We start from the raw sequence: 24746 nt of genomic DNA, 5'->3' as shown, positions 1-24746 counted from the left end.
TATCTGTTGTTATATAATCTCAACTACACTATTACAATTTTCTTAAATTTATGTAAATTAGCAGTTTACTCAGTGCGCAGTGTATTGTAATCATTTGTTTATTTTTTGCATCCTTAATACCTGGTATGATTCTGTTACATAGGCACTTAGTAAACATTTGGTGGCTGAGGTATTAGGTGGGTGCAGAATAACGTTGACAAAGCCAATACAGAGTCAGTAAACTTTGATCAGTATGTAGGCATTTGGCCTTGGACATGTTTACTTCCTTTTCTCCTCAGTATAAAATAGCTGTAAAAGAGCATTTATTTACAGAGCCTATCATGAGGATTTACATAGGATATTTTCACAGTTAGCCTTAACAGCATATACATTGTAAGTACTCAGTGAGTGACATTAGTATTCAATGGATGATTAATCTTACTCATTACATTTAGGTTTTATTTTTCAGATTTTCAGAAACCATCAGTTCATGCTGTTTTACTTACAATTGGCAAAAACCCTCTTCAGTTAGCTTCAGCAAAAAAGAATTTACCTGATTGCTTAACTGGAAAGTTCTGGGTGGCCTGGCTTCAGATAAAACTGGATTTGGGGGTTCTTCTGATATCAGCTGTCCCTCTCCTTTCCCTCTTTCCTTTATTACAAGACAGGCTAAGATGGCTACTCGGAGCTCCTGGCTTACGCTTTACACTGTCCCTGTAGCTAGAGAACCAGCACAGATGAAAACTTCTGTATCCACCTTCGCTCCAGCAAAAGTCCTAGAGAGAATCTGTTAACTTTGTTTGAGTCATGCTCAGCCAGAAGTAATTACTGTGACCAGAGAGAAGAGTGACTCTTCTGGTTTGCCCTGGCTCATTTATGTTCTTGGGGCTCCAGGGTGTGATGTCAGCCTCACTCAAATGGAAAGGATTTAATTCCCAAAGATGTGTTGTAGAAATGAAAAGCATGATTTTTCAGTTACGTATTTTATTGTTTCTTCCATATACTAAACTGAATGAACACTGCACCTTTTGTGATAAGATTGAATTGAATGCTGCTGAACATCTTGGAACACACACAGAGGACTGCCACCGCCTCCCCCTACTAAGAATTATCTGCCCAAAGTGTCAGTACTGCTGAGATTGAGAACCCTGGACTAGGTTGATTACAATTAGTTGGGCTACTTAGGGGGAAAAGGGTTAAGAGAAAGGAGCCAAGATACATACTTCCCAGTCTAATTTTCATGCTTGCATGACATGAGTTTTAGAGTAAGAAAATGATGGTTAGGAGTTTGGAAGCAGTGAATAGCAAAAGACTGCATGAATCTTTGTTTCTAATGAACATTTGACATATTATTGATTCTGAAGTTACTAAAAAATGTATACATGCATTATCCTTAGTTGATGATAATACTGTTGAAAAGGCAGTTCATTTAGCCTGTACATATAGGAAAGGCTCAGCTAAACAACTTAAAATTTATGTCATTAATCACAGTGTGTCCTTTTAAGAACATGGGGTAAACCTCATTATACCATAGCTGATTATGGACTGGCATTTTCATCCTCATGATACATTGATTACATTGAATTTTTACTTCGGCATTAAAAAACAGAATAACACTTCTTATGAAAACTGAAAGTGAATAAATACAGATTTATTCATGGAGGATTAATTTCCCAGATTTGTGGTGGTGGTTTCTGGACTTTCTACACACCCTCCCAACCACCACACACTGAACTTTGTTAACATAGTGACAACCCATTTTATTTGAGCTTGATTTGTTACTTAAAATTCCATAATAAGCCCTTTCCTGGGTAACTTGAATATACTAGGTGTGTTCCTGCCTTCAGAATGTTTTCATTTACTTATAATCACATGTGAATTATATCTCCCATAATATAAAGTGGGTATATTTGTGGTTGCTTTTTTAAAAATTCTAACATCTAGGCTTGGTAGTTGATTTACACAACAAGAGATGTTATTTCTCTTCTGTATTTTATCCTGTGTTTTATCGTAGTGGTGGATTTTTGATTTTCTGAACTCTTGGCATTTCGTTCTGCAACAGACATTTAACAAAAGTTAGCTGTTGTTGCCTGTTTTATTTAGATCATGGTCAAAAGTCATATTTTATTTGGAGTGTAAACTTAAGTGGAAAATAATTTGGTCTGTTTCTGGAACCAGTAGACAGTGTGATTTATTCTCTGTGGAAATGCTGATTGTTCTCATCTGTGGTTATTTTTTAGTATGTTGTCACTGTATAAAATGAGGTGTTGTATTCTCAGGGTCAGCCTGTCTAGCTGTTTTGTCACAGTTCTAGGGGTCTGGCTTGTCATTTGGCGCCATCTGGTGATGTTTGTGTACTCAGCTTAGACAGGACATCTCTGTATCCTGTGGCAATTTGCAACTTAACAGAATGATTCCAGAAGTATCTTTCAGGTCATCTGTGCTTGTTTCATAGGCCCACTATGGGCGTATTTAAGTGGGAGAACACTGGGGACTCAGGGACGCATCACCTTCCATCTTTCTTAGGACTTCTTGTAAGGCCTTGCCCGCCCTCCATCCATCAGTCTCAGGAACATGAAAACTGTAGTCTTCCCCACTCCCCGCTTCAGTGAACAGAGGCTAAGCAGACAAAAATCAGTAGTCGTATATCCAGATTCACTTTATCATGGTAGGTTTATTGTATTTACAATTTAGAGTTTCACTAAGATTGTACCAGCAGGCTAGAGAAGGAATGAGGTTTACTAAGGAAAATTTTCTAGAGGTTATCCTTGTACTTTATTTATGTTTTTTTTAATTTTTTTTTTTTAACGTTTATTTTTGAGACAGGGAGAGACAGCATGAACGGGGGAGGGTCAGAGAGAGAGGGAGACACAGAATCCGAAACAGGCTCCAGGCTCTAAGCTGTCAGCACAGAGCCCGACGCGGGGCTTGAACTCACGGACCGTGAGATCATGACCTGAGCCGAAGTTGGCCGCTTAACCGACTGAGCCACCCTGGCGCCCCATCCTTGTACTTTAAAGAAGAGTATCTATTTTGGGAAACAGAAAAGTAGAACGATATTTTAAAGTGTATGTGTGTAGTGGAGGTGCAGAGTGAGACAAGGTAATTTATATGAAAACACCCAACATAGTGCTTCATACATAGGAGATGCTTAATTAGCTGTTAATTCCTTTCTTTAAAAAAAATTTTTTTTAATGTCTATTTTTGAGAGAGAGCGAGCAGGGGAAGGGCAGAGAGGGAGGGAGACACAGAATCTGAAGCAGGCTCCAGTCTCTGAGCTCTCAGCACAGGGCCCGACATGGGGCTCGAACTCACGAACTGTGAGATCATGACCTGAGCCAAAGTTGGACGCTTAACCAACAGAGCCACCCAGACACCCTGCTGTTAATTCCTTTTTTTTTTTTTTTTAAATAACACAAGGAACTTTGGCACTGTCGGTTATCCTCTGTCTCTTAAATACAGAGTTTTTCTTTAGCTGGTTCCTTCCTACTGGCATTTAAATGATTGTCTCCTATGTTTAAAAACCAATAAAACCAAAAACTTTCTTCAGCTCTACCTCCTCTCCCGCTGTACCTGTCTCTCCTCTCTTAAAACCAAACTTTTCAAGAGTCCCTACTTTATTTCTTTCCCTTCCATTTACTCTTCAGTCGTCTCTAGTGGGGCCTCAGCTTCCATTTCTGCACAGAAATGGCTCTTAAAACATTCCCCTCCTTGTTAGTAAGCCTATTGTACCTTTTTCAGTTGTTACACTGTTCATTGAAAAGCATTTAACCAGTCTAGCACTCCTTGAAGCATTTTCTTCCCCTAGCAGTGATGGTGTCACATTTGTTACTTTTTCTCTTTTGATTCTTCCTTGTTTTTTTTTGTCTGTGTTCCATCTTCCTGTCAGTTACATTTGCACAGGGCTCTCATCTTAGGTTTTCCTCCTTTCCTTCCACTTTTTAAATTGTGATGAGATTTAGGCTTTAGTCTTACTATAATGGAAATTCTGATGAAAGTGAAATGCTTTTTTTAAAAACAGAAAGACTCTTGTTTTATGAAAATGATTTATGTTCATTATATTTTCAAACTTCATAGAAAAATACATAAAAGAAAAAATTACCCCAAACCTTACCACCAAGAAATAAGCAGTGTTAACATTTGGTGAGCATTCTTTTAGACCTCTCATTTCAAAAATAATAGTTGTAGCTAACATCCATTGAACCTTAATAATGTGCCAGAATTGTTTTAGCGTACTTTAAATCTTTACAACCCAATATGATAATGTTGTTATCCCCATTTCACAGATGATGCAGAGAGAAGAGAAGTAACTTGCCCAAGGTCATATAGGTAGTAAATGGTGGTGATGCTATTCAAACCAAGAGAGCTTGGACTTGAGTAAACTCAAGCTAAGTCATCTTAGCTTGGCTCTGAAACAGTTATAAAATTGTTTAAATCACTTAGGCCATAAAATATGACCCAAGAACAAGAATGAAGTTAGGCAAGTCCTAGGACCATGCTGTACCTCTCAATTCTCAACATGTTGGCTTATAAGTGTGAATTATTTGTTTAATCAAACTCTTAACAAGATTTGGCATTTTTTTTTAACTTCTATGTTTTACTAATTTAGTATATGAAAATGATGATCAGCTCCTGTGGGACCCTGAGTACTTACCAGAAGATAAAGTGATTGTATTTCTTAAGGATGCATCTAGAAGAACAGGTGATGAGAAAGGTGTAGAAGCAATTCCTGAAGGATCTCACATAAAAGACAATGAACAGGTACATGAGTAAGAAGTAACTTACATTATGGGATAAATAAGTCACAGGGATGAAAGGTACAGTATAGGGAATATAGTCAATAACATTATATGGGGACACTTGTGAGCATAGCACAATGTGTACAGTTGTCCAATCACTGTGTTGTACACCTGAAACTAATGTAACATCGTGTGTTCTTCAGTTTAAAAGGAGAAATAACTTACAAGTTTCCCCAAGTAAATTAACCATTTACATCTATAGATGCAAATGCTGCCACACTCACTCTTATTAAGATATCCACCAAAATTCCTATAATGTCATCAATAGGGAATCGGCGATAGCTAAGGTTACTTCATTAGTGTAATTTCAGCTAAAATAAAAATGATACCATTTTGCCTGTATATACTTTTTTTCAAAATGTTGGAGTTCCTTTGGATATTCCTAAGAGCCTGTGGATATCATCAACTTAGGAATACTATCTGGGATAATGTTTTAGGGATATGGTAGACAAGTTGCCTACAAGTGAACCTAGTGACAGCAATTTTTTTTTTTTTACCTTTTTTAAATCAATGCTTTTCTTCTCTATTTTAAATTAGAATAGGAGCTGCAAAAGGCCAAAAAGAAAGGATTTGTGAGTTTTATAAAATAGTTTCTTTTCATTTTTAAATTTCTGAGATATTATGGCTGCCAAGTTAGAGTATTTGCTTACCATTTTCAGTGTATTCAAAAGCGTTAAATTAATCAGGATGGAATTTTTTTTTTTTTTCTTTTTTAATGTTTGTTTATTTTTGAGAGAGAGAGAGAAAGCGTGAGTGGGGTGGGAGGGAGAGAGAGAGAGAGGGAGAAACGCAAAGTCTGAAGCAGGCTCCAGGCTCTGAGCTGTCAGCACAGAGCCCAGCATGGGGCTAGAACTCACGAACTGTGAGATCGTGACCTGAACCAAAGTCGGATGCTCAACTGACTGAGCCACCCAGGTGCCCAGAATTTGTTTTTCTTCAGTGTTTTCTTTAAAATTCTGTGTTGTATTCACTGGAATTACTTGTCCTCCAGAAATGATGAACACACACACTGGATTCAGGAAAAGCTTTTACTTTCGTAAGAAATTGTAGCCGTGAATTATTCATACTCTGGGTCACATATTGAAGCCTTTTATTTTTCTAGGCATTATATGAATTGGTTAAATGCAATTTTGACACAGAAGAAGCACTGAGAAGATTAAGATTTAATGTAAAAGCGGCTAGAGGTAAAGAATACATTTTTATTTGTTTTCATGACTTAGCAGAAATTTAGAACTTAAGATCTTCAGTCTACATAGGTATATCCTAGGTTTAGTAATACCGATCTTTCTGAATTCCGTATTTGCTGAATAACAAATAACTAGTAACATATCACGTAACTTGTGTCTAACACAAGCATTATGGGAAATGGGATTAAGTCTGGTTCTTTATGGGAAAATAAGGCCATTAAAAAACACATAATGTCTTTTAATTTCAGGGCATTGTTAAAAATACTTTTTATGTATTGATTTTGAGAGAGAGAGAGAGCATGCATGCATGCATGCATGCGGGAGGGGCAGAGAGAGAAGGAAGGAGAACATTCCAAGCAGGCTCTGCACTGCCAGCGCAGAGCACAACACAGGGCTCAGTTACACAGACCTTGAGATCATGACCTGAGCTGAAGTCAAGAGTCAGATGCTTAACCAGCTGAGCCACCCAGGTGCCCTTGAAGCATTTTTAATAAATATTTTCTTTTTTGATCTTGTTTAATAGCCTATGAGCTATGGAATGTGACAGTTACTTTAATTTCAAACTGTTGAGACTAAGGTCTCTGAATTGAAGTACCTTTGCTGAGGCAAACATCATTTATAAATAATGAAGCCATAATTAAAATCAGTCCAGGTTTTGGGTTTGTTTTTTTTTTATTCTAACCGGCTCCCACTCTGCTTCACTAAGAACACTATATATTATCACATAACAAATGGAAGATATTCATTCATTCAACAAAAATTGGAAGGCAAGTTCTGAGGACATCATGAAGTCCCTGCTCTCATGGCGCTTAGAGCCTAGGTGGGAAGCTGAAAAACAGTTATGAGTTCTTCCAAGAATTAGAAGGTTCAATTCAAATTTATTGCAGTAGGACTTGACCTAATTTGGGGAATGGTGAGGCTTGTTAGGGAAAGCTTCTAGAACAAAGTGGTATTTTTGCTGGGATGTAAGCGAATTAGGTGAGAAGGATGAGGCAGGAAATTAAGTATAGACAAAGGGAAACAGCACCAACAAAGTCTAAAGTTAGAAAGAACATAGTGAATTTAAGGAATTGAAAGGTAGCTAGTATAGTTAGATCATAAAGGAGAAAGTGGCCCAAGTTGAAATTGGAGAATTAGGGACCATATCATCCAAAATTTTATTAAATACAGAGTTTTTGTCACTTTATCTTCTGCAGTCATCGGTAATAGAGCTCAGGAGTAAAATACTTCCTTATTGCTACTAGAAATTTACATTTTTATTTGTAACTGTTCATGTGCATTATTTGGGGGAATATTTCTTTAACAGTTTTCCTACTCTTTTTGTCAGAGGAATTATCTGTTTGGACAGAAGAAGAGTGTAGAAATTTTGAACAAGGGCTAAAGGCCTATGGAAAAGATTTTCATTTGATTCAGGCTAATAAAGTAAGTAATGATATATGTTCTCTCTTTTATAAAAAGCTAGTTAACCCAGGTCATCTTATATCAGTTATTTTCTAATGTTAAACATTCTTTGATGAATGTTTTACTCTGTTAGTTTTTGGGAATTATAAACATGCCTAGACTTTCTGGCATACATTTACTAAGTGACTGTTGTCAGTGCATGATGTTAGATGACTTTAAGAATTGGACTGATTTACAAATATGTTAATCAACTTTTGTGTAGGATGTGTATATATAATGTAATTGTTTAAAACTATTTTCCATAAACTTGGGACAGATTGTTTTAAAGGAGGGTCTTTAAATTTTTAAACTTTAAAACATTTGTAACATGACATTATTTACAATTAAAATATTTTTTACATTTGTTTAAGTCCCAAGTGTCTAAAATCAGATACTTAATATTTAATTTGGTTTTAATTAAGATTTAATTTTCTAGAAGAGTATCTCAATAAATCAGCTTTATTATACATTATAATTTTATAATTGGACAATTGTATGTAATATGATCCATTTATCATTCCATATTGATAATATCAATAATACAGTGTCCGTGTATACCCAAAAGAACTGCATAATTACTTGTATTGTTTCTGTGGGAAATTAGCATGCACAAAATTAAAATCTCAATAGTTTAAGTGGAGGAAATTAAGGAATTTCTAGGTTTATGTAAATACCACATTTTTTAGCAAATAGAAATGACAAGGACCTTTGCATTACATGTTTCCTTAAAGATAGCATCTAAGTTTTGTGTGATGGCTTGTCTAGGATGGTGTTGAAAGTATCTGGGCTTACATGGGCTTAATTTAAGTCTGAGTTCTAAATAGTCTGTCCCCACATTCTTCTTACACCTCTTAATGTGATTGGGTAGTATCTACTTAATTTGTTTCACTACATATTTAATAGTATATTTTATGTTCTGTAAATAGTTGCTTATAAATCCTGTGAGTTTATTTTTCTTAATTTTGTTGTGCATTAACTAGTTTACTCTTGATTAACTTGTTGCATTTTGGTATTTGGCCTCAGACATAAAACTAGTAAGAGATACTTTGAGTTGTAGCATTGGTGTCAAAAATGTATCATATTCCTTAATGTTCTGTCCAGATGAACTGATTACCTCCAGCACAGGGCATATTCTATGAAAGCCATGTATTATGCTAATGAGTAGATATGTATGTTTATGAATGTAAAAAAAAAATACATTGTTTCGTGGTTGAAAGGGACATTTTGGATATGAGTTTTCCAGCATTCCTGCCTAGATTCAGATCAAACCATGCTGGATTACCTATGGGAGGGGACCCCTGGAATGGTAAACTGGAATAATAACTAGCAGCAGCAACCCTCCAGAAATCCTTTTTTTTTTTTTTTTTTTAATTTTTTTTAACACTTATTTATTTTTGAGACAGAGAGAGACAGAGCATGAATGGGGGAGGGGCAGAGAGAGAGAGGGAGACACAGAATCGGAAGCAGGCTCCAGGCTCTGAGCCATCAGCCCAGAGCCTGACACGGGGCTCGAACTCACGGATCGTGAGATCGTGACCTGAGCTGAAGTCGGCCACTTAACCGACTGAGCCACCCAGGCGCCCCCAGAAATCCCTTTTTTAAGAAATAAGAACCTATTAGGTGACTGGAAACTACTAGTCAAAAAAGCCTTTAATGTAATATGGAAAATAAGACCTTTATTTCTTTGTAAGTATTTGGGATGGTGATATTTCTGTGTTCCAGAGGTCAGCTGACCTATCTATACCTAATATACTCTAGTGAACAAAAAAAGAGGACAGTAATTCTTTAAGGAGAAGAATGGTCCAGTGAAAACATTAAGACTTTGTTTTTATTCCTGAAATTGAAGTTTGGATCTTAAACATAAGTTCTGTGTAGGCTTACTTTATTGAAGATTTTTCATAATATTGTTAACTTTGCATGCCCCAAAATACCTTTTCAATTTTTGCTCTCAGTAAAGTACAGTCGACTTGGCTGGTGTCTGTATAGAATTAAGATTCTAAAGGAGGCAAAAAAAAAAAAAAAAAAAAAAAAAAAAAGCTTGAGAAGATGATAAAAACAAAAACAAAAACCTTGATAGCTTTCAGTCTTAGAGCAGCATGGGCCAAACTTGTAAAGTGCAAGCATAGGGGAAGAAAGAAAAATATGTCCGGTAGTGAAATGAGGATGTCATCAAATTGACTTTAGATGCAGTCAGTCCCACAGGATACTTACTTCAAGATTAGACATTTATGGGTTCAAGCTATATGGTCTTGCATTCCAGCACTTATGCAGATACGTTTTTTCTTTATTTTGAACTCTCAGTACTTTATTACATACATTAACCCTACCAGCTTTGCAAGCTAAGTATTGAAAAGGGGGATGTTGTCCACATCATTTGCCAGTCTCATTGGTGTTGAACATTTATGTAAGGAGAGCCATTCAGTCGCATAGGTAGATATAGCACCAGTTACTGGAGTAACTTACTAAACAAAGAATTAGCATTGGCATTATTATACCTTTCAACTCATTATGGAATATTCTCAGCCTTTCTAGAAAGTAAAATAACTGAGTCTGGATCACCAGTAAGACCTCTAAGAGAATCTTTTAAATGGGAATTTAAAAGTAGACTCCCTAGGTATTCTGTGAGTAAAAGTATACTGTTCATAACATTAATTTTAATTAAATGCCACTTTCAGATATTTTCAATAGAGGAGTATTTATTTGTATAGTAAATTAAGATGCATTTATTTATTTATTTATTTAAATGTTTATTTTTGAGCAAGAGAGAATGAGGTGCAAAGTGCAAAGCAAGGGAGGAGCAAAGAGGGAGACACAGAACCCAAAGCAGGCCTCAGGCTCTGAGCTATTAGCACAGAGCCTGAAGCGGGGTTTGAACTCACCAAAGTCGGACACTTAACCGACTGAGCCACCCAGGTGCCCCAGATTGAGATGGTTTTAAAAAGCATAATGCTAAATATCTGAAGATTTGTTGCCAGTGTATTATTTCTCTCCATGGGGATTCATAAAGAATAGTTTTAACAAAGCTGCTGCAGTGTTGTATTTTATACGTACAGTATTATATATTAAGGTACAGCTAAATTTTTCACACTTCAGATATTTTTCATGAAATAATTCCTTTAAGGAGGAGATGATTCTTAAAAACAAGTGTTTGTTTCTTATAGGTTCGAACAAGGTCAGTTGGTGAATGTGTAGCATTCTATTATATGTGGAAAAAATCTGAACGTTATGATTTCTTTGCTCAGCAAACGCGATTTGGAAAAAAGAAATATAATCTTCATCCTGGTGTAACGTGAGTTTACTTTTTTCTGTCGAGTCATTTTTGCTTTTGGATTTTTCTTGAGAAAATTGTGATTTTTAGAATCTTCCTTTTTCACTAGGATAGGAGTTTACATTAGTTTAAAGTTATCCATTTACAGATATATCTTCATAGGCCATTTAGACTTCAGTGTCTTATGAAACATTATAAACTACAATTCATAATATTTGAGACAATAAATACATCAAAGCAAAATTTAGAGTATGTTTTCAGGAGAGAAAACGGATCAGAATAGCTGTTAAAGCGTGTTTTAGTTCACTTCTGTTCCATTCAGTATAAGCACATAGTTTTTATCTAATACTGTGAGCACAGTGAGAACAGAAAAGAGACTCTTCAAAGAAAACTATGGAGCTGAATGCCTCATAGAAGCTCATTAAAGAATGGAAATTAGTATTTTTCCTTGTGTAATCTATTTTTGATCCCAGAAACCAAAATAAGGTTTGGGTATAGATGATATAAAAGGGAAAAGACAGAGAAAATAAATCAGGTCAAATTTCATTTTTTAAATGATTTCATTTTGAAATTTCATTTTCATTTTTGTTACAAAGTGTTCTAAAGAGGAAAGAACATGCGCATGATGACTTCCCTTTTCCCCGATTTCCTGAAACCTTTGCTCTGACAGAAATAGTATAGAATAGTCATCCAACTTTAGCTTACTCCCAGTGATACAGGGAGCATGGGTTGTTATTGAATGTAGTCTTTATGCAAAATGCGTCCGTCATATGTCTGTATCAGTCGCTGTGCACCAAAATCTGAGCCTTATTTAGTCTAGCTTTGGAAAAAACTGTCCTGCTGCCTCTAGGAATTTACTTTAGGTACATAGAGTATTGAATGAACCCTTCATCTCACGTGAGTTGTTCTAAAATGCTGATGAATTGGTCAGGTGGATTTAACTTCACCATTCTATCCTTCATTATTTCCTGCTGTTCACAAAATACAAATAATACTCAGTTGTGATTTTATTTGGTCAGTGTGCACCAGTAAAGTTCTTAGGGCTGGCCAAATAACTGCCTTTGAAAGATGTGCTTATGTGCATATTTGATTGTGCTTTATTTAAACTCTAGGCTGGACTGCTTCTGGTCATGTTCATTTACAGGTGTCTCTGCTGGTCACTTCCCTGGAGGATCACACACTCTAAAAATCCAAAGCAAAATTATCTAAAAGGGAATAATGGGTACGGTTGCCCCTGGACATCCTGGGACATTGGACTCTGCCTCATCCCTCATTATTCAAAGCTCACGATGCCTAGAGTGGAATTCCATAAAGAGTATTCCAAATTTAATTGCTTAATGTTATAAATTTATAGTTAATTTTTTTCTTGATGATTTATTGGTAGTATTGAGGTATAATGACAGAACGAGATATAGCTATGTAGGCTTCAGAGTGTATCTTAAAGTAGTCACAATTTTCAAGCTATTCTGTAGGGAAAAGCCATAGTAACATCTTTCATTTTTTTCACCCATTTCAGAAATATTGTTCACACACGAACTACAGGCAATCTGTCGTCATCAGCAGTAAGAACATAAGAATTGCCTTGCTGGGTCAGACCCATGGTTCATCCCGTTTTCTCTTTCAGAAAGCATCACCAAGGGAAGTGTTGTGGGCTGGCTTAGTTGGTCGTGTGTGCTGTCAAGCTCAACAGGTTAGGTAGGGATGTGCCGCCAAACATTGTAGTTTCTTATTAACAATCTGGCCATAGCTTCTGGCAACTTTTTGAAGATACTTCTGTCTACAACCTTGATTCCTCTTAGGGTTAAGTATCTGTAGGTGGAATAGCCACAGTTAAAAGTAGTCCCATACCACATCTTTTCTCATGCTTGAAGATTTTACAGTGCCCCCTGGTGTAATGGTATGAAGTGAACAAACGTGGTTTTCCCTGTAGGCGAAAATACTATGGTTTTGTAGGCTTTAGTTATGTCCCTTCTGTGTGTTCCATAGTTTTTGGTTTTGTTTTTTCTTTAACTGAACAAACTAATTTTTTACTCCTACTTACCCCTTTTAGCTATGTTACATCTTCTATGAGAAGCTGTGACCAGACCGTACCTTATTTCCCAAAGGGCAGAAATTGTGGTTTTCTGTAAACATGGAGATTCTTTTCTAGTTTGCTTCCAGGACCTTCTTCTGTTAGTAGTTGCACTTTGAGTGCACAAAACATTATTAGAAATGTGAGTTTTTTCATCTTTTTAGTCAAAATCCATAGAGCACGTTATCCTGAAAGTCATTTGTTCATTTTTCTGTGACATTTTTACCTTCCAATTTGTTCACCAAAATGAAGTGCATTTGCCACTTTCATGCCTTATAAACCGCCTCTGCAAGATTCTACTGCAGATTCTCTCTACTCACTACCTGGAAGATTTGGTAGCCATATGCAAATTAGAGATTTTATTGCAACAGGCTTGCAAATATTTTTTTTTTAAGTAAAAACTTAACCCAGCATAACTCCGATTATCTGAATGCTACTCCAGCCTCCTGGATGGCCCACCTGACTTCTTCCTTAAGCACTATGGATGCCATTAATCTTTAAGAAATAATAGTAATTCTTCTACAATACCATTGTGGTATCCAGTCAACTCTGGCTTCCTTTGCTTGGCTTTTAACATCCTCCATTATCCATTTCCACCATACCAAATTTATTTCCAACAAGTCCTCATCATGTATCATCTGTTCTTATTTAGTCATAGCTTCTGTAATCCCTTTGGCATTCATACTCATTTCTGTTTCTGTGTACTTCCAGTTCGTTACATAATTGTTCTGGAATTATGATGAATGGCATTAAGCTGAAGGGGACTTAAAGACCATCAAATTTATTTCCCTCCATTTATAGAGGAGGAAAATAAGGCCTAGAATGTTAAGTTGATTAGCTTATGGTTACATACATTTCTTTGATATGTGTTTTGTACCTCAGACTGTTGGAAACTTCACATCCTTATATTTATTATATCCCCATAACCTAGGGGACAGTCTGATCATGTAGTTTGATGTTATAACTACAGTTTATAGTCTTTGGTGGACTGTTAACACAGACTTTCAGTAAAATCCTAAGCCTTTTCCACTGTTGCCTTCTCACCCACATGCTTACTTGCTCAGAAATTCTAAAGATTTGTCTTAATATTCCTAGTATAATTATTGTGAGGAATTTTTTAAATAATGACTTTTAAGTTTTTTTTGAGCTTCTACTCTGTGCTATGCACAACTTAGGCCAGGTGGTACAGTGATGACAAAAAGACTAAAATTCCTGCCTTTAGGGAATTAGTTAAGTGCAGGTATCAGCACACTCTCTGTAAAGAGCTACAGAGTAAGTATTTTAGGCTTTGCAGGCCTTAAATTCTCTGGCAACTACCCAGCTCTGCTCTTGTACAAAAGCAATCTTAGATACTATGTAAATGAGTGGGTGTGGCTGTGTTCCATCAAATATTATTCACAAAACCTGTGGCCTGCCACAGTTTGCAGACCTTTATTCTGGTGACTTAATAGCACTTCATAGTTTACAAAACACTTTCCTACACATACCTTTTGCAACAGCCCTGTGTGGTAGACACATACATGATTTTATATAGGTAAAGACACTAAACTTTCAGAGATGTGAGTTTAGCTCAGATCTTGTAACCCCAACCCAAAGTCACTTAGTACAGACAGCTCTTCTCCCATCCCATATAGTTCAGGAACGACCTAGGGAAGAAGTGAGCACACCTCTAATGATATATTGGTAGACAAAGGCAGCACATAAGCCGAGGAATTTAGGGAGCTTTTTGTAGCTCAGATTTAGCAGGAAGATAATATACGAAATATCCAGGAAAGTTCAGGGAAATGATTCATTGGTAGGCCCTAATTTGGCTTTGAGGTATTGCTGTAGCCATCACAGAGTCTTGAGGAGCTTTAAAATTGCAATCTGTGTTTGTTCAGAAATTATTTTGTACTCCTTCTGATTGGCATCATCCCTGTCTCTTCACTTACAGATCCTCTGATTTTAGTTGGGCCACTCTGAGCACTTGCCTGTAGGTTTAAAACTTTCTATAGGTCTCTAAAATTTGCTAGTTTAAAAGCCTTTATGCATTTTCCCAACAAACATAACCAGAGGAGCTTTCCATTTAAATGTTCAGATCCTGGTGGGATAGAGGAGGCAATGGAATGAATGTAAGTGAAAATTAGGACATATTTGCTAATAAAGCCTTCTAAATTTAACCTCAGTTTTAGTTTTCAGCTTTTTTAAATATAAGAAGGTGATTGTTTCATTATTTCACTTTATTTTAAGGGATTACATGGATCGTCTTCTAGATGAAAGTGAAAGTGCTGCTTCTAGTCGAGCACCATCCCCTCCCCCAACTGCCTCAAACAGTAGTAACAGCCAGTCTGAGAAAGAAGACGGCACTATAAGCAATAGTAATCAGAATGGTAAGCAACCAAAGAAACTCTTCTGTTTGTTCCTAATGAAGGGCACTTGTCTTTAGTAGCATGGGCAATTCAGTTTTGGTTTGGATTAAACTTCCAAAGCAGAAGTTAAAAATAATAATTGTCAGTACCCATGGCACATAAATAATATGAACATACATACATAAGCTTAATAAGAATATACTATCAATAGTGACCATTTCTTCTAAGAAATTTATTCTTGAGTAGCATGTATTTTCTTAGTCGGGATGCTTGGATAGAAACACTCTTGTTAACTCTTAGACCACAACTCCAGCGCCATTTCACATCAAAGTACATAGATATTTATGAAATACTTTGAGAGCCGTAACACTTTATCAGAAAAGTGCTTTAAGCATTTGGTGAAAAGTAGTAGATAATAAGGGCTTGAATAGTTTTTTCTTTGCTAGTGTAATATCCTTGAAGGATGAGAAAAGATAAAGCAGGTGTCAGGCTCTGCATTAATACTCTACAGAAACGTTCCTATATTTATCTCTGTGAGAAAGAAGTAAATGGCATTCCATTTTGTTTAAGGTTCAGGTAACGTTCTTGTTTAAAATGTATAATGGACCAAAGGTCACTGCGTTAGTAAGACCTAGTCAGAAAATTATTTTGACTTCTACTTTAATTAAAATGGTCTTCCTAAGTAAGACAAGCCTTCCACTCCTCTTGAGGAGGAAACGGGTGAATTAAGAGACAAGCTCTGCACACCTGTATTCTGATGTAACAGTCTTAGGGGAGGGCCAGGGAGAGTTGACCTCACCGACAGAAACTAGAAGAGCAACACTGTGAAAGACTGTCCCTTATTCTGACCTTTGGTCTCACACTGGCACCGCTGGAGCAAATATATTTTGTTCATTTAATGACCCCTCTCTGTTCCCTCACTGCTTCCCCCTAAGAACAAGTCATACAAACAGAAAAGAGGGCCCGGCAGCCATTTCCTGGTCTAAAAAGATTCGATGACGTGTTGTCTAATGCTATCCTGAGGTAGAGTAAAAAGCTAAAACTCTGATCTTAGGACTGGGGGATAGAAGCTCAGGGATGCAAATAGTTGATACTACTTTGGACTTTCCCTGTTTGCTCATAACACCAAATAAATTTTCCTTTTTTTTGTTTTTCCCTTTTTTAACCATTTGACGAAAACATGCAGTTTGACCTAAGAAGGTATATATAAATTAAGTTATTCAGTAGCCCAGAAGCCATTTACCTAGGTACCCACAATCAAGATTCCTAGGTTTTCAAGGAAAGGATGGATTTCGCCAGTTCAGTTTTCTTTCTTTTGTAAGGGGCTTAGTGTCTTGAAATCTCATTTTTTACCTACTCACAGTGGTCACTTAGCTCTTTGTGCTTTACTGTAACAGAATGGTTCCTTCTGCATCATGGTGCATAACATCCCCGTATGCATGTATGGGTTGAGTGCACTTTTGAGTTGGGGAAATAGAATATTTTCTTGGACCAAATATAATATTTGAAGCTCATCCTTTATACTGAATATTTTTCAGATAATTAAAAGTTAATTCTCTCCTGTGGCGCATTCTGTATTTTACATTAAATGTCTGTCTCCACAATGTCTACTCCATTTTGCAGTCAACTGTAACATGCCCTTTTCACTGTTACTTTTATCAGAATAATTATTCTTACCTACTATGGAGACATTTGTGTTTGCTTTCATCACTTTCAAATGTGTGTGTGGACAGTGCCAGCATTACTTATTTTAACATAGTGGCAGATTATTTAAATCTATGTAGATAAATATGTGATCTTTACCTTTAAAACACAGTACCCATGGGTTTATTTACATTAAGAATGAAAAAGTCTTGTCATTTTATACGGCAGTAGAAAAAACTCGAGCTTTTAAGGAATGTAACATTTTTTTTACATAGTATTAGAAAGTTATAACCATTTTGCTAAGTCTAATAATTTGTGCATATCTTTGCTTTAATTTATCTTATTAGACTGCTGGACCCAGTGCTTATTTGTGGTCACATTATACCAACATGCTTCTAATATGTGCCAAATTCTATTACTTCTTTATGTTTATAACTTAATCTTCACAACAACCCTGTAAGGTAAATCTCTTACTACCCTCATTGTACATGTGATGAAACTGAGGTACACAGAATGTAAATAACTTTTGCCAAAGGTTACGCAGTTACTAAGTAAATAGAGCCAGCATTCAGACTGTATATATACATAGACTTGGTATCTCTCATCCTTGATGAAAAGCTATTCCATAATAGCTGTTTTTGAATAGTTTACAAATTTAGCTTTTTAATGCTAGCAGTTTCACTTATATTTCTTCCAATGTAGGGGTGTCATCTAATGGACCAGGTGAAATGTTGAACAAAGAAGAAATAAAAGCTGAAGGGTTACATGTGAATGGACCAACAGGTGGAAATAAGAAACCACTTCATGCAGATGTGGATACTAATGGTTATGAAACAGATAACCTTACCACTGACCCAAAACTTGCCCATATGACTGCAAGAAATGAAAATGATTTTGATGAAAAAAGCGAGAGACCTGCCAAAAGGCGAAGGGTAAACAGCAATGGAAAAGAAAGTCCAGGTTCTTCTGAATTTTTCCAGGAAGCAGTGTCACATGGAAAATTTGAAGAACTTGAAAACACCGATGACTAAATTTTAGACTTATTTTACTTTCTTTGGAGTAAAATCTGGTGTGACTAAAATTTTCAGGGTTGATGGGTTACCTTAAAAAGTTGATTTCCTTGAAGCAGTTGGTTAAATTTGAAATGAGTCCTGATTTTAGTAAGATTTCATAATTCTGCCCTTTGTAGACTTTTTACTTTAAAAGTGTAAAGACCCTGTTAAGGCTATAACAAATAGTTTAGTAAATTTGAATGAACTATGGAAATATCTGTACCTTCTCATTTGATGTGTTAATCTTAAAAGCTCACTACCGGTACTTTTTGCTTAGTTTGATGGCAGAGAAGAAAAAACCAAGTTCTGATTTCTGTTGAACACCAGTTTTTCTGAGTTTCTTGAAATGTCTTCTTTTTTTAAGACATTTTCTCTCCATACAAATTGAGTGTCATTGTTAAGGAAACCCTTATGAATCCTGAAAGTTATGCTAGCATGATTTTTTATATATAGAAGTTTAAAAATAAACCAAGTCAGGTTTGTATATGTAAAATTGTTGACATCAATGATGTCTTTCCATATTCTTATCTGGGCTTAAGAAATACATTCTGTATTTTTCCAGATTCTTTGTAGCCTTTGAAAGATTTTTACAGTACATATGTCTTGACTGAGCTGTCCTTTCTTAATACAAAAGCTTGTATAATTTTCTTAACTTGTACAGTTGGTAAACTTTTATGAGAGGAATTGATATTCTGAGTCTGTCAGCTTTCATTTTATTTTGCTAAGGTTTTTCTAATGAATTTTTAAGTGTTTGTGTAGTAACTAAGTCATGTTTCTTATACAGGTGGTAAAAGCATTCATAAAGGATTGTGAAAATTTGTTTTTTCAAATTTCTACTTAAGGACAAATAGTTTGAGAATTCTGAAATTAAGCATGATACCTAGATCGCATAGTTTGTTTTGCGTTTGCTATAATTTTCAAAATTATTTTTGAAGCAAGACAAAAGTTTAATGTTAGCTTAAGTGCTTAAATGTATCATGCTGACCAGAATCCTGTTCGATTATTTTTATATGCATTATAAAATTTCCCATTTTTGCATTAACTAAACAGGGGAAAAGGTCAAGCAATATTTAGATATTGGCACACACAAGGAGTTGGCAGATAACAATATTGATTTTATGTGGAAAAAGTGATGAAGTTGAGTGTATTTCCAAAATGAAGATAAGATGAATAACCATTGCTCTGTGTGATTACAAATAGGATCATCTATTTGCATAGCCTTTCAAGAGTGCCATTTTATTTTTAGTGCAAAATTCTTGTTAAAAATGTAGTTTTATACAGCTGATAGACCAACCTATATCCAAACTTTTATAAAAGATTATTAACTATTCTTGTTTTTTTCACACAGGCATACCCCAAATGCTTCTACCAATTCATTTTCAGCCATCAGTTCAAGAGCCAATGCCTTTTTAAAATAAATCTTCTGTGGTCTTGTTTTTAATGGCTCAACTGTTTAATACAATTGAGTAAAGGTTTGCACTGAGAAATTATGGTTTAGGCCTTACCCCCATGAAGTATTACTGTTAACATATGTTCAGAACTGCTTCCTTCCACCAATGTGAACAATTCTTTTCCCCAAACAGTGTTAAAAAGCCACTTGACAACACTTGACTTCATATAATGTATGTTCACTGTTACTACATACATATCCAAGTAAATCAGAGTTTTGGGTGGAACTGTTGAGAAGCCTGAACTTTTTGTTTTTGTTTTACCCTACAACATTTAATTTATCCAGAATGGCAGCTTTAGCAGATGGTCACAATCCATTTTCTAAATCAGTTTTTATTACACAAATCCAAAGTATCCTAGCTCCTAGCTCTTTGTCAAAGATGGTCTATAGACGTGTTTCAAATGAATAGTGACTCTGTACTTTTTAAGTTGTTGCAATATTAGAGACGCTGTTTTCACCTTTTTTTAAAGATGCATTTTGTTTGCAGGTTTGTGAAGTTCTTGGAAACTAATTACAGGAACATTTTTATTAAATTCTCAGGCATGTTTGCAAATATGGCACATGTATACATGTTAGGAAATTTTACTTTTCTTAATCTTACCTTTTTAAAGTATACCTAATAAAAAGACATTCCACTACTATAATACATAATGCTCAGCCTTTCATGAAGAAATATGAATTGTATTTTGTGTTTATACAGGTATTTCACAGTACTTTGTTCTTCATAATGCAGCCACTATAACTTGATAAGTCATTGCACTACTTTAAAATTTTTAGTAATATCATGAATTTAATTTGCTTTAAGATTTAGTACATTTCATAACTCTTGAACTCTTAAACTGCATTGGGAAAAGAAGACTTTGTTAATAGTTTTCCCCCACCCCATACCCACCCTCAGCAAAGCACTATCATTTTCATTTGAAATGGTATTCTGTTTTATGATGTGTTTTCAAATGGAGTTCAGAATCTGCAACTCAGTTCAACATAAATCTGTTGAGCTTTAAAATGTATTTGAATATTTAAATAGGCATTTAAAATTATGAATTAGATGTTTTTAAATTTATGCATAGTAATTTTGCACTGTAAAATAATTCCCTTTTCCCATTCCCTGTCTGCCATTCTGAATATGCTTATTAAAATATTTTTTTAAACATACTTGTCTACATAATGCCGTGTGAATGATTTTCATTAGATTGATTCACTAGGTTTTAATTAGAGATTTTAAGTGTATATAATACATACTGTTTACAATGCAAAATATGTATAATCTCTGGCCATCCTTCTCCTAGATCTCTCACATGAACTAGTGTTTGAGTGGCTTCTGGTCCCTCTGACCTCATCTTAGATGATGTATTTTTGTCTTTTTTTTCCTCCAAGGGGATCTTTTGGTTTGCAGACCTTTATTCACCCACCTTCCTCTAAACTATATAATTAGAAATTTACCCCATCTTTTGTAGTGCAGTTCGTATCACATAATATTTTTCAAAAAACTTCTGTCACAATATTTACTTTTTTCTAAATGGAAAATTAAGTGTGGGCATTTTTAATAAGTGAGGGTTGGTGAGTTTCCATAGGCAAGGTGTATGCTGATGACTCTAGAGGTGTGTAACTGGCTCTGTATCACTACTAAATGCCAAAACAGAAATAAAAAGTTTCCCACATGTAATCCATATTCATGAAAATTGCCAGTGTGGAAAGTCATATGGGGAAGAATAGGAATTTTCCAAATTCTAAACCTTTTGTTCTTTTTAAAAATCACCTTTTTTTCCTGTATTCTATGATTCCACTATTTAAAATTTTTAATCATAAAATCAACTCTTCAATAATCAAGTTTATCCTTTGCAAAGTCTTACAAGTCATGGGCTGAAGGATTAGCCTCATTTTCTAATAATAGCAGTTTTTCATAACCTCATTTATTATGTACTCTTAGGTACCGAGCTGACATCTTTTGACATCTGTAAGTACATGAGTTTTTCCTTTTCTGACCATGATCATTTTTTTTTTTTATTTTCACTTGTGTTTATACTAGCTCCTATGACTTATTTAGGATGTATGATATATTCAAAATGTCATTTCGCTTGCTCGAAGACCTCTGAACACCATCTTAAAGGCAACCTAGTCTGTGAAGGACATTGAAGAAACTGCCATGGAGCTGAACTCCCAATTCTCCTTTGTGCCAACTGATAGGAAAGGCTTCTTCACATTTAAATGTCAACAGTGACAAGTTTGCTTGTATCGTCTTCTCCGGCAAATATCTGGGCCTATACTTGTACCAGCTACAAGGCTTGGCTTGTGGCTTCAGATAACGTGTGGCATGTTTTCTTTTTCAAAGAGAAGGCATTCATTAGTAGTGGTAGAAGTGTATGCTGAGCACAGAGCATGCAAAAGGAAGAAACAGGCATGATCTCAGGGAAACAGTTCACCAGACTCTGTGCCAGAGCATTCTAGCTAAGATTGTCCTTGAGCTTAATGTTTCTGTTAGAAATTAAGCAACAGTAAATCTACATACAGTTCCCCTAAGAAAGACCACTTATTTTTAACTGTAACATAACAGCTGTGGATTATTCAGGACTTCCCCCTTTTGTCACTGTCCACTGAGTACTACTACTACAAGAGTAGGGAGTCTCCTGACCTCCTAAAGTTTGGGAAAGGTGAGGGAGGCCTAATGCACATTTGACTTGGTTATAAAATAAATACACTTTCTAATATTCTCGTTAACATGAATGGTTGACTGTAGAGTTGGCTAAATCTGTCTTTCTGCACACCAGCTAGAACTTGCTTGTAGAGTTCAGGTAGTTGTAAAATACATGGTTTTACTCTTTTCTCTCTGAAAGATGATGGACTTTGGATTAAGGACTATACACTTAAAACTTTGTATAAAGAGAACAAGAGGAGATAGGGACCCTGAAATGATTTCTCTCAGAACTGTAAGAGATCAAGCAGCGAGAGTGGCATCAGACTAACCTGAGCCACTGTAAATTGCTGACCAGAAAGAAAATCCAGATTTAGTGAAAGAGCTTGCTCCAAAATGGGGCTTTTCAATACTTTTTCCTCCCTTGTCAGCTAGCTATGCTTCAGCTGAGTTAACATGAGCGACCTGGCTGTGAGCTAAGAGTAGTACCAGTCATTCTGAGTATGAATACACCAGTAGTCCCCTTTGAACATAGTTTGTGGTTGATGGAAATTTATTTGGAGGACGTGGTTCTGAGCTTCCAAATAGCCTGAATTATGAGCTTCATGAACTGCTTTGCCTCGTGGCCTCTCTACTACATCACTGTCTGTATTTGCCCTCCGGTGTTTAGTAGACGGGCATTTGCATTTAAAAGTAGCATAAACACCTCAACTGCCCAACTATAAAATACAGGTGAAACTTACTGTGCCAGTATCACAGAGCTCTTGGGATTTAAAAATCACACATTAAAAAAATACATAAGGAAATCAATCCTCTCTAGAGAGCACTAGTTGAAGATCCAGCAGTAGTACAGGCGTACGGTCCCTTTTCCAAAATTCTTGTGACCAGAATTTTTCAGATATTAGAGAGGTGCTATGTTTTAAAGAATATCCACAACCAGGTCTCGAACCTATGGTTAAACACTTAATGGCCACCGTAAAATGTATTCATATTCACACACATTTCAGGTCCGATATTGCTGCCAAATGAGTTTGGCAACAAACTCAAGAAAAAACTTGGATTTCAGAATCGGAAACCTGTAGTAGCCTTCAAATTTTGCTAGCACTCAATTGGCAGTCCATCCCAATTTATTTCGCTACATAACTGGCAAAGAGGCGCGTGAACAGGAAGCCAAACGTACACGAACGGTGTATTCTGGTATCCACAGCAGCTTCACCAGAGCCCTTCTAAAGAGCCAACAAGTACCCTATAGATGAAGCAGCTGGTGAGAAGAGTCCACCAAAGTCCAGACGTGACCCCTCTGGAGCCTTCCCTGCAGTCCTCAGTTTATGGAAGGGGAAAACCTAAGGCCCCAAATGGAAAAATGTGCGACAACCTCAGACTGAGCTGCTTAGACAAGGGCAGAGTCCTCTGTCCTTTTGCTTCATGGTACTTAATAGTTTAAGTGTCTATGTATTTATGGCTAGAGCAATGGGCTCAACCCTTGACCACTCAGTCCCTACGGCCCAGAAAGTGAGTTATTAGCCACCCTTTAGCCAGCCCATCATTGTGGCTAGGCAAATGGCTCTCATAAGGCAACAGCACTTTTTAGGTTAATTTGGGTTGAGCAGCTGGGGAAGAGGCATTCCTCAAAAGGAGCATGTGTTGGTCAAAGAAAAAGGTTCATTTGGCATCTAAAGCCTATTGCAAGTATTATCAGATGCCATTAACGAGTGATTACTGTTACATGCACTGTGCTAAACAGTCATTATAAACCGATTCTCACAGCATTACAAATTTTTACAAATGGGGAAACTGAGCTGTCTTGGGAAGTGGACTTAATATTTTCCAATGATGTGCATTTATTCAACTATGTTCCTAAGTTAGATCTTTGTGTTTAGAGAAGATGTGTGTTGCAGGGCAGAAAGCAGATATTATCTACAAACAACCTGTTCTACCCTTTTTTTCCCTCAAGTCTAAGTTCTGGAAAGGAGAAAGTCCCTCAAGCTGGGAAAAAAAGCTGGTCAGTAGGCTCTGAGAATAGTTGGAATGCGAGTTCATTCTTTAGCAAGACCTCAGAGAAGGCTGCGTGTGTAGGTCATGCTGGACTTCAGGCACTGAGACTTACACTGTGCCAAAGTTTGGAATCTGCAATGCCACCTGCCTTCAAAGAATACCTCAGAGACAGTTACCAAGGAGTTTAGCGGTGACCATGAAGGGCTGAAGACAAGAAGATCCTTCTTCTATTTTCAAGGCACCATATAATTCCTTTGAATCTGGTTTAACCTTAGAGAAGGACTGGCATTGAATTTCCTGCTAGGTGGTAAAATGGGGACTCCTCTGATTTGATTTAAAAGAAGTAATTTGACACTTCCTCCACACTCAAACGTTACACTGTACTGCTTGTTCCAGCCGGCTCTGCAGACAGAGCAAAAGGTAGGCCTTACAGAAAGGCAAATTTACATTCTGTAAAGCAAATACTTTTTCACAATTACCACTGTTCAATAATGGAACCTTTCTCTGCCTCTTTTTCCTCACCTCTAAAATAAGAACAGTAAAACTTACTTTAAAGGACTGCTTATGGGACTAAAATGTATCAATATGTAAGGTGCTAAGAAAAAATGCCTACCCAGCATGTAGCAAATGCTAAGTAAATTTATTTTTACTGTTGCATAGCAAGTATTCCAAAGTTTGCTATACTTAAAAAACTACCTTTTTGGAAAATATTTGGAAACCTTAAATACCTTAAAAATGTTCATCTTTGATCTCCTGAAGTTCGGATGGTCTCCTTGAATAGAATAGACTTAGGCAAAAGAAATTCACCATAGCCTTACTTATAAAAATTAGAAACAGATTTCATTATCACCTGTTAATTGTACCTCCTAAAATAACTCAAA

At 36.1% G+C, this 24746-nt stretch overlaps 1 protein-coding gene across 12 annotated transcripts in view; it reads left to right on the top strand.

The window, feature by feature from the left end:
• The window catches only part of MIER1 (MIER1 transcriptional regulator), a 60066-nt gene extending 39673 nt beyond the window's left edge, over positions 1-20393 (top strand). For all 12 annotated transcript variants that reach the window (XM_060625283.3, XM_060625282.3, XM_060625281.3 and 9 more), the window contains 6 exons: positions 4589-4740; positions 5881-5962; positions 7293-7387; positions 10567-10694; positions 14974-15113; positions 17439-20393. In XM_060625283.3, coding sequence (XP_060481266.1) covers positions 4589-4740; positions 5881-5962; positions 7293-7387; positions 10567-10694; positions 14974-15113; positions 17439-17767 — 926 coding nt within the window. In that variant the 3' untranslated portion in view covers positions 17768-20393. The remainder of the gene's footprint in view (positions 1-4588; positions 4741-5880; positions 5963-7292; positions 7388-10566; positions 10695-14973; positions 15114-17438) is intronic.
• The last annotated feature ends 4353 nt before the right edge of the window (positions 20394-24746 follow it).

This window comes from Panthera onca, chromosome C1 (genome assembly GCF_046562875.1).
Source record: "Panthera onca isolate mPanOnc1 chromosome C1, mPanOnc1 haplotype 2, whole genome shotgun sequence".
NCBI classification, from domain to species: domain Eukaryota; kingdom Metazoa; phylum Chordata; class Mammalia; order Carnivora; family Felidae; genus Panthera; species Panthera onca.
The sequence above is the reverse complement of the archived record's forward strand: the minus strand, read 5'-3'. Positions and strand labels throughout refer to the sequence as shown.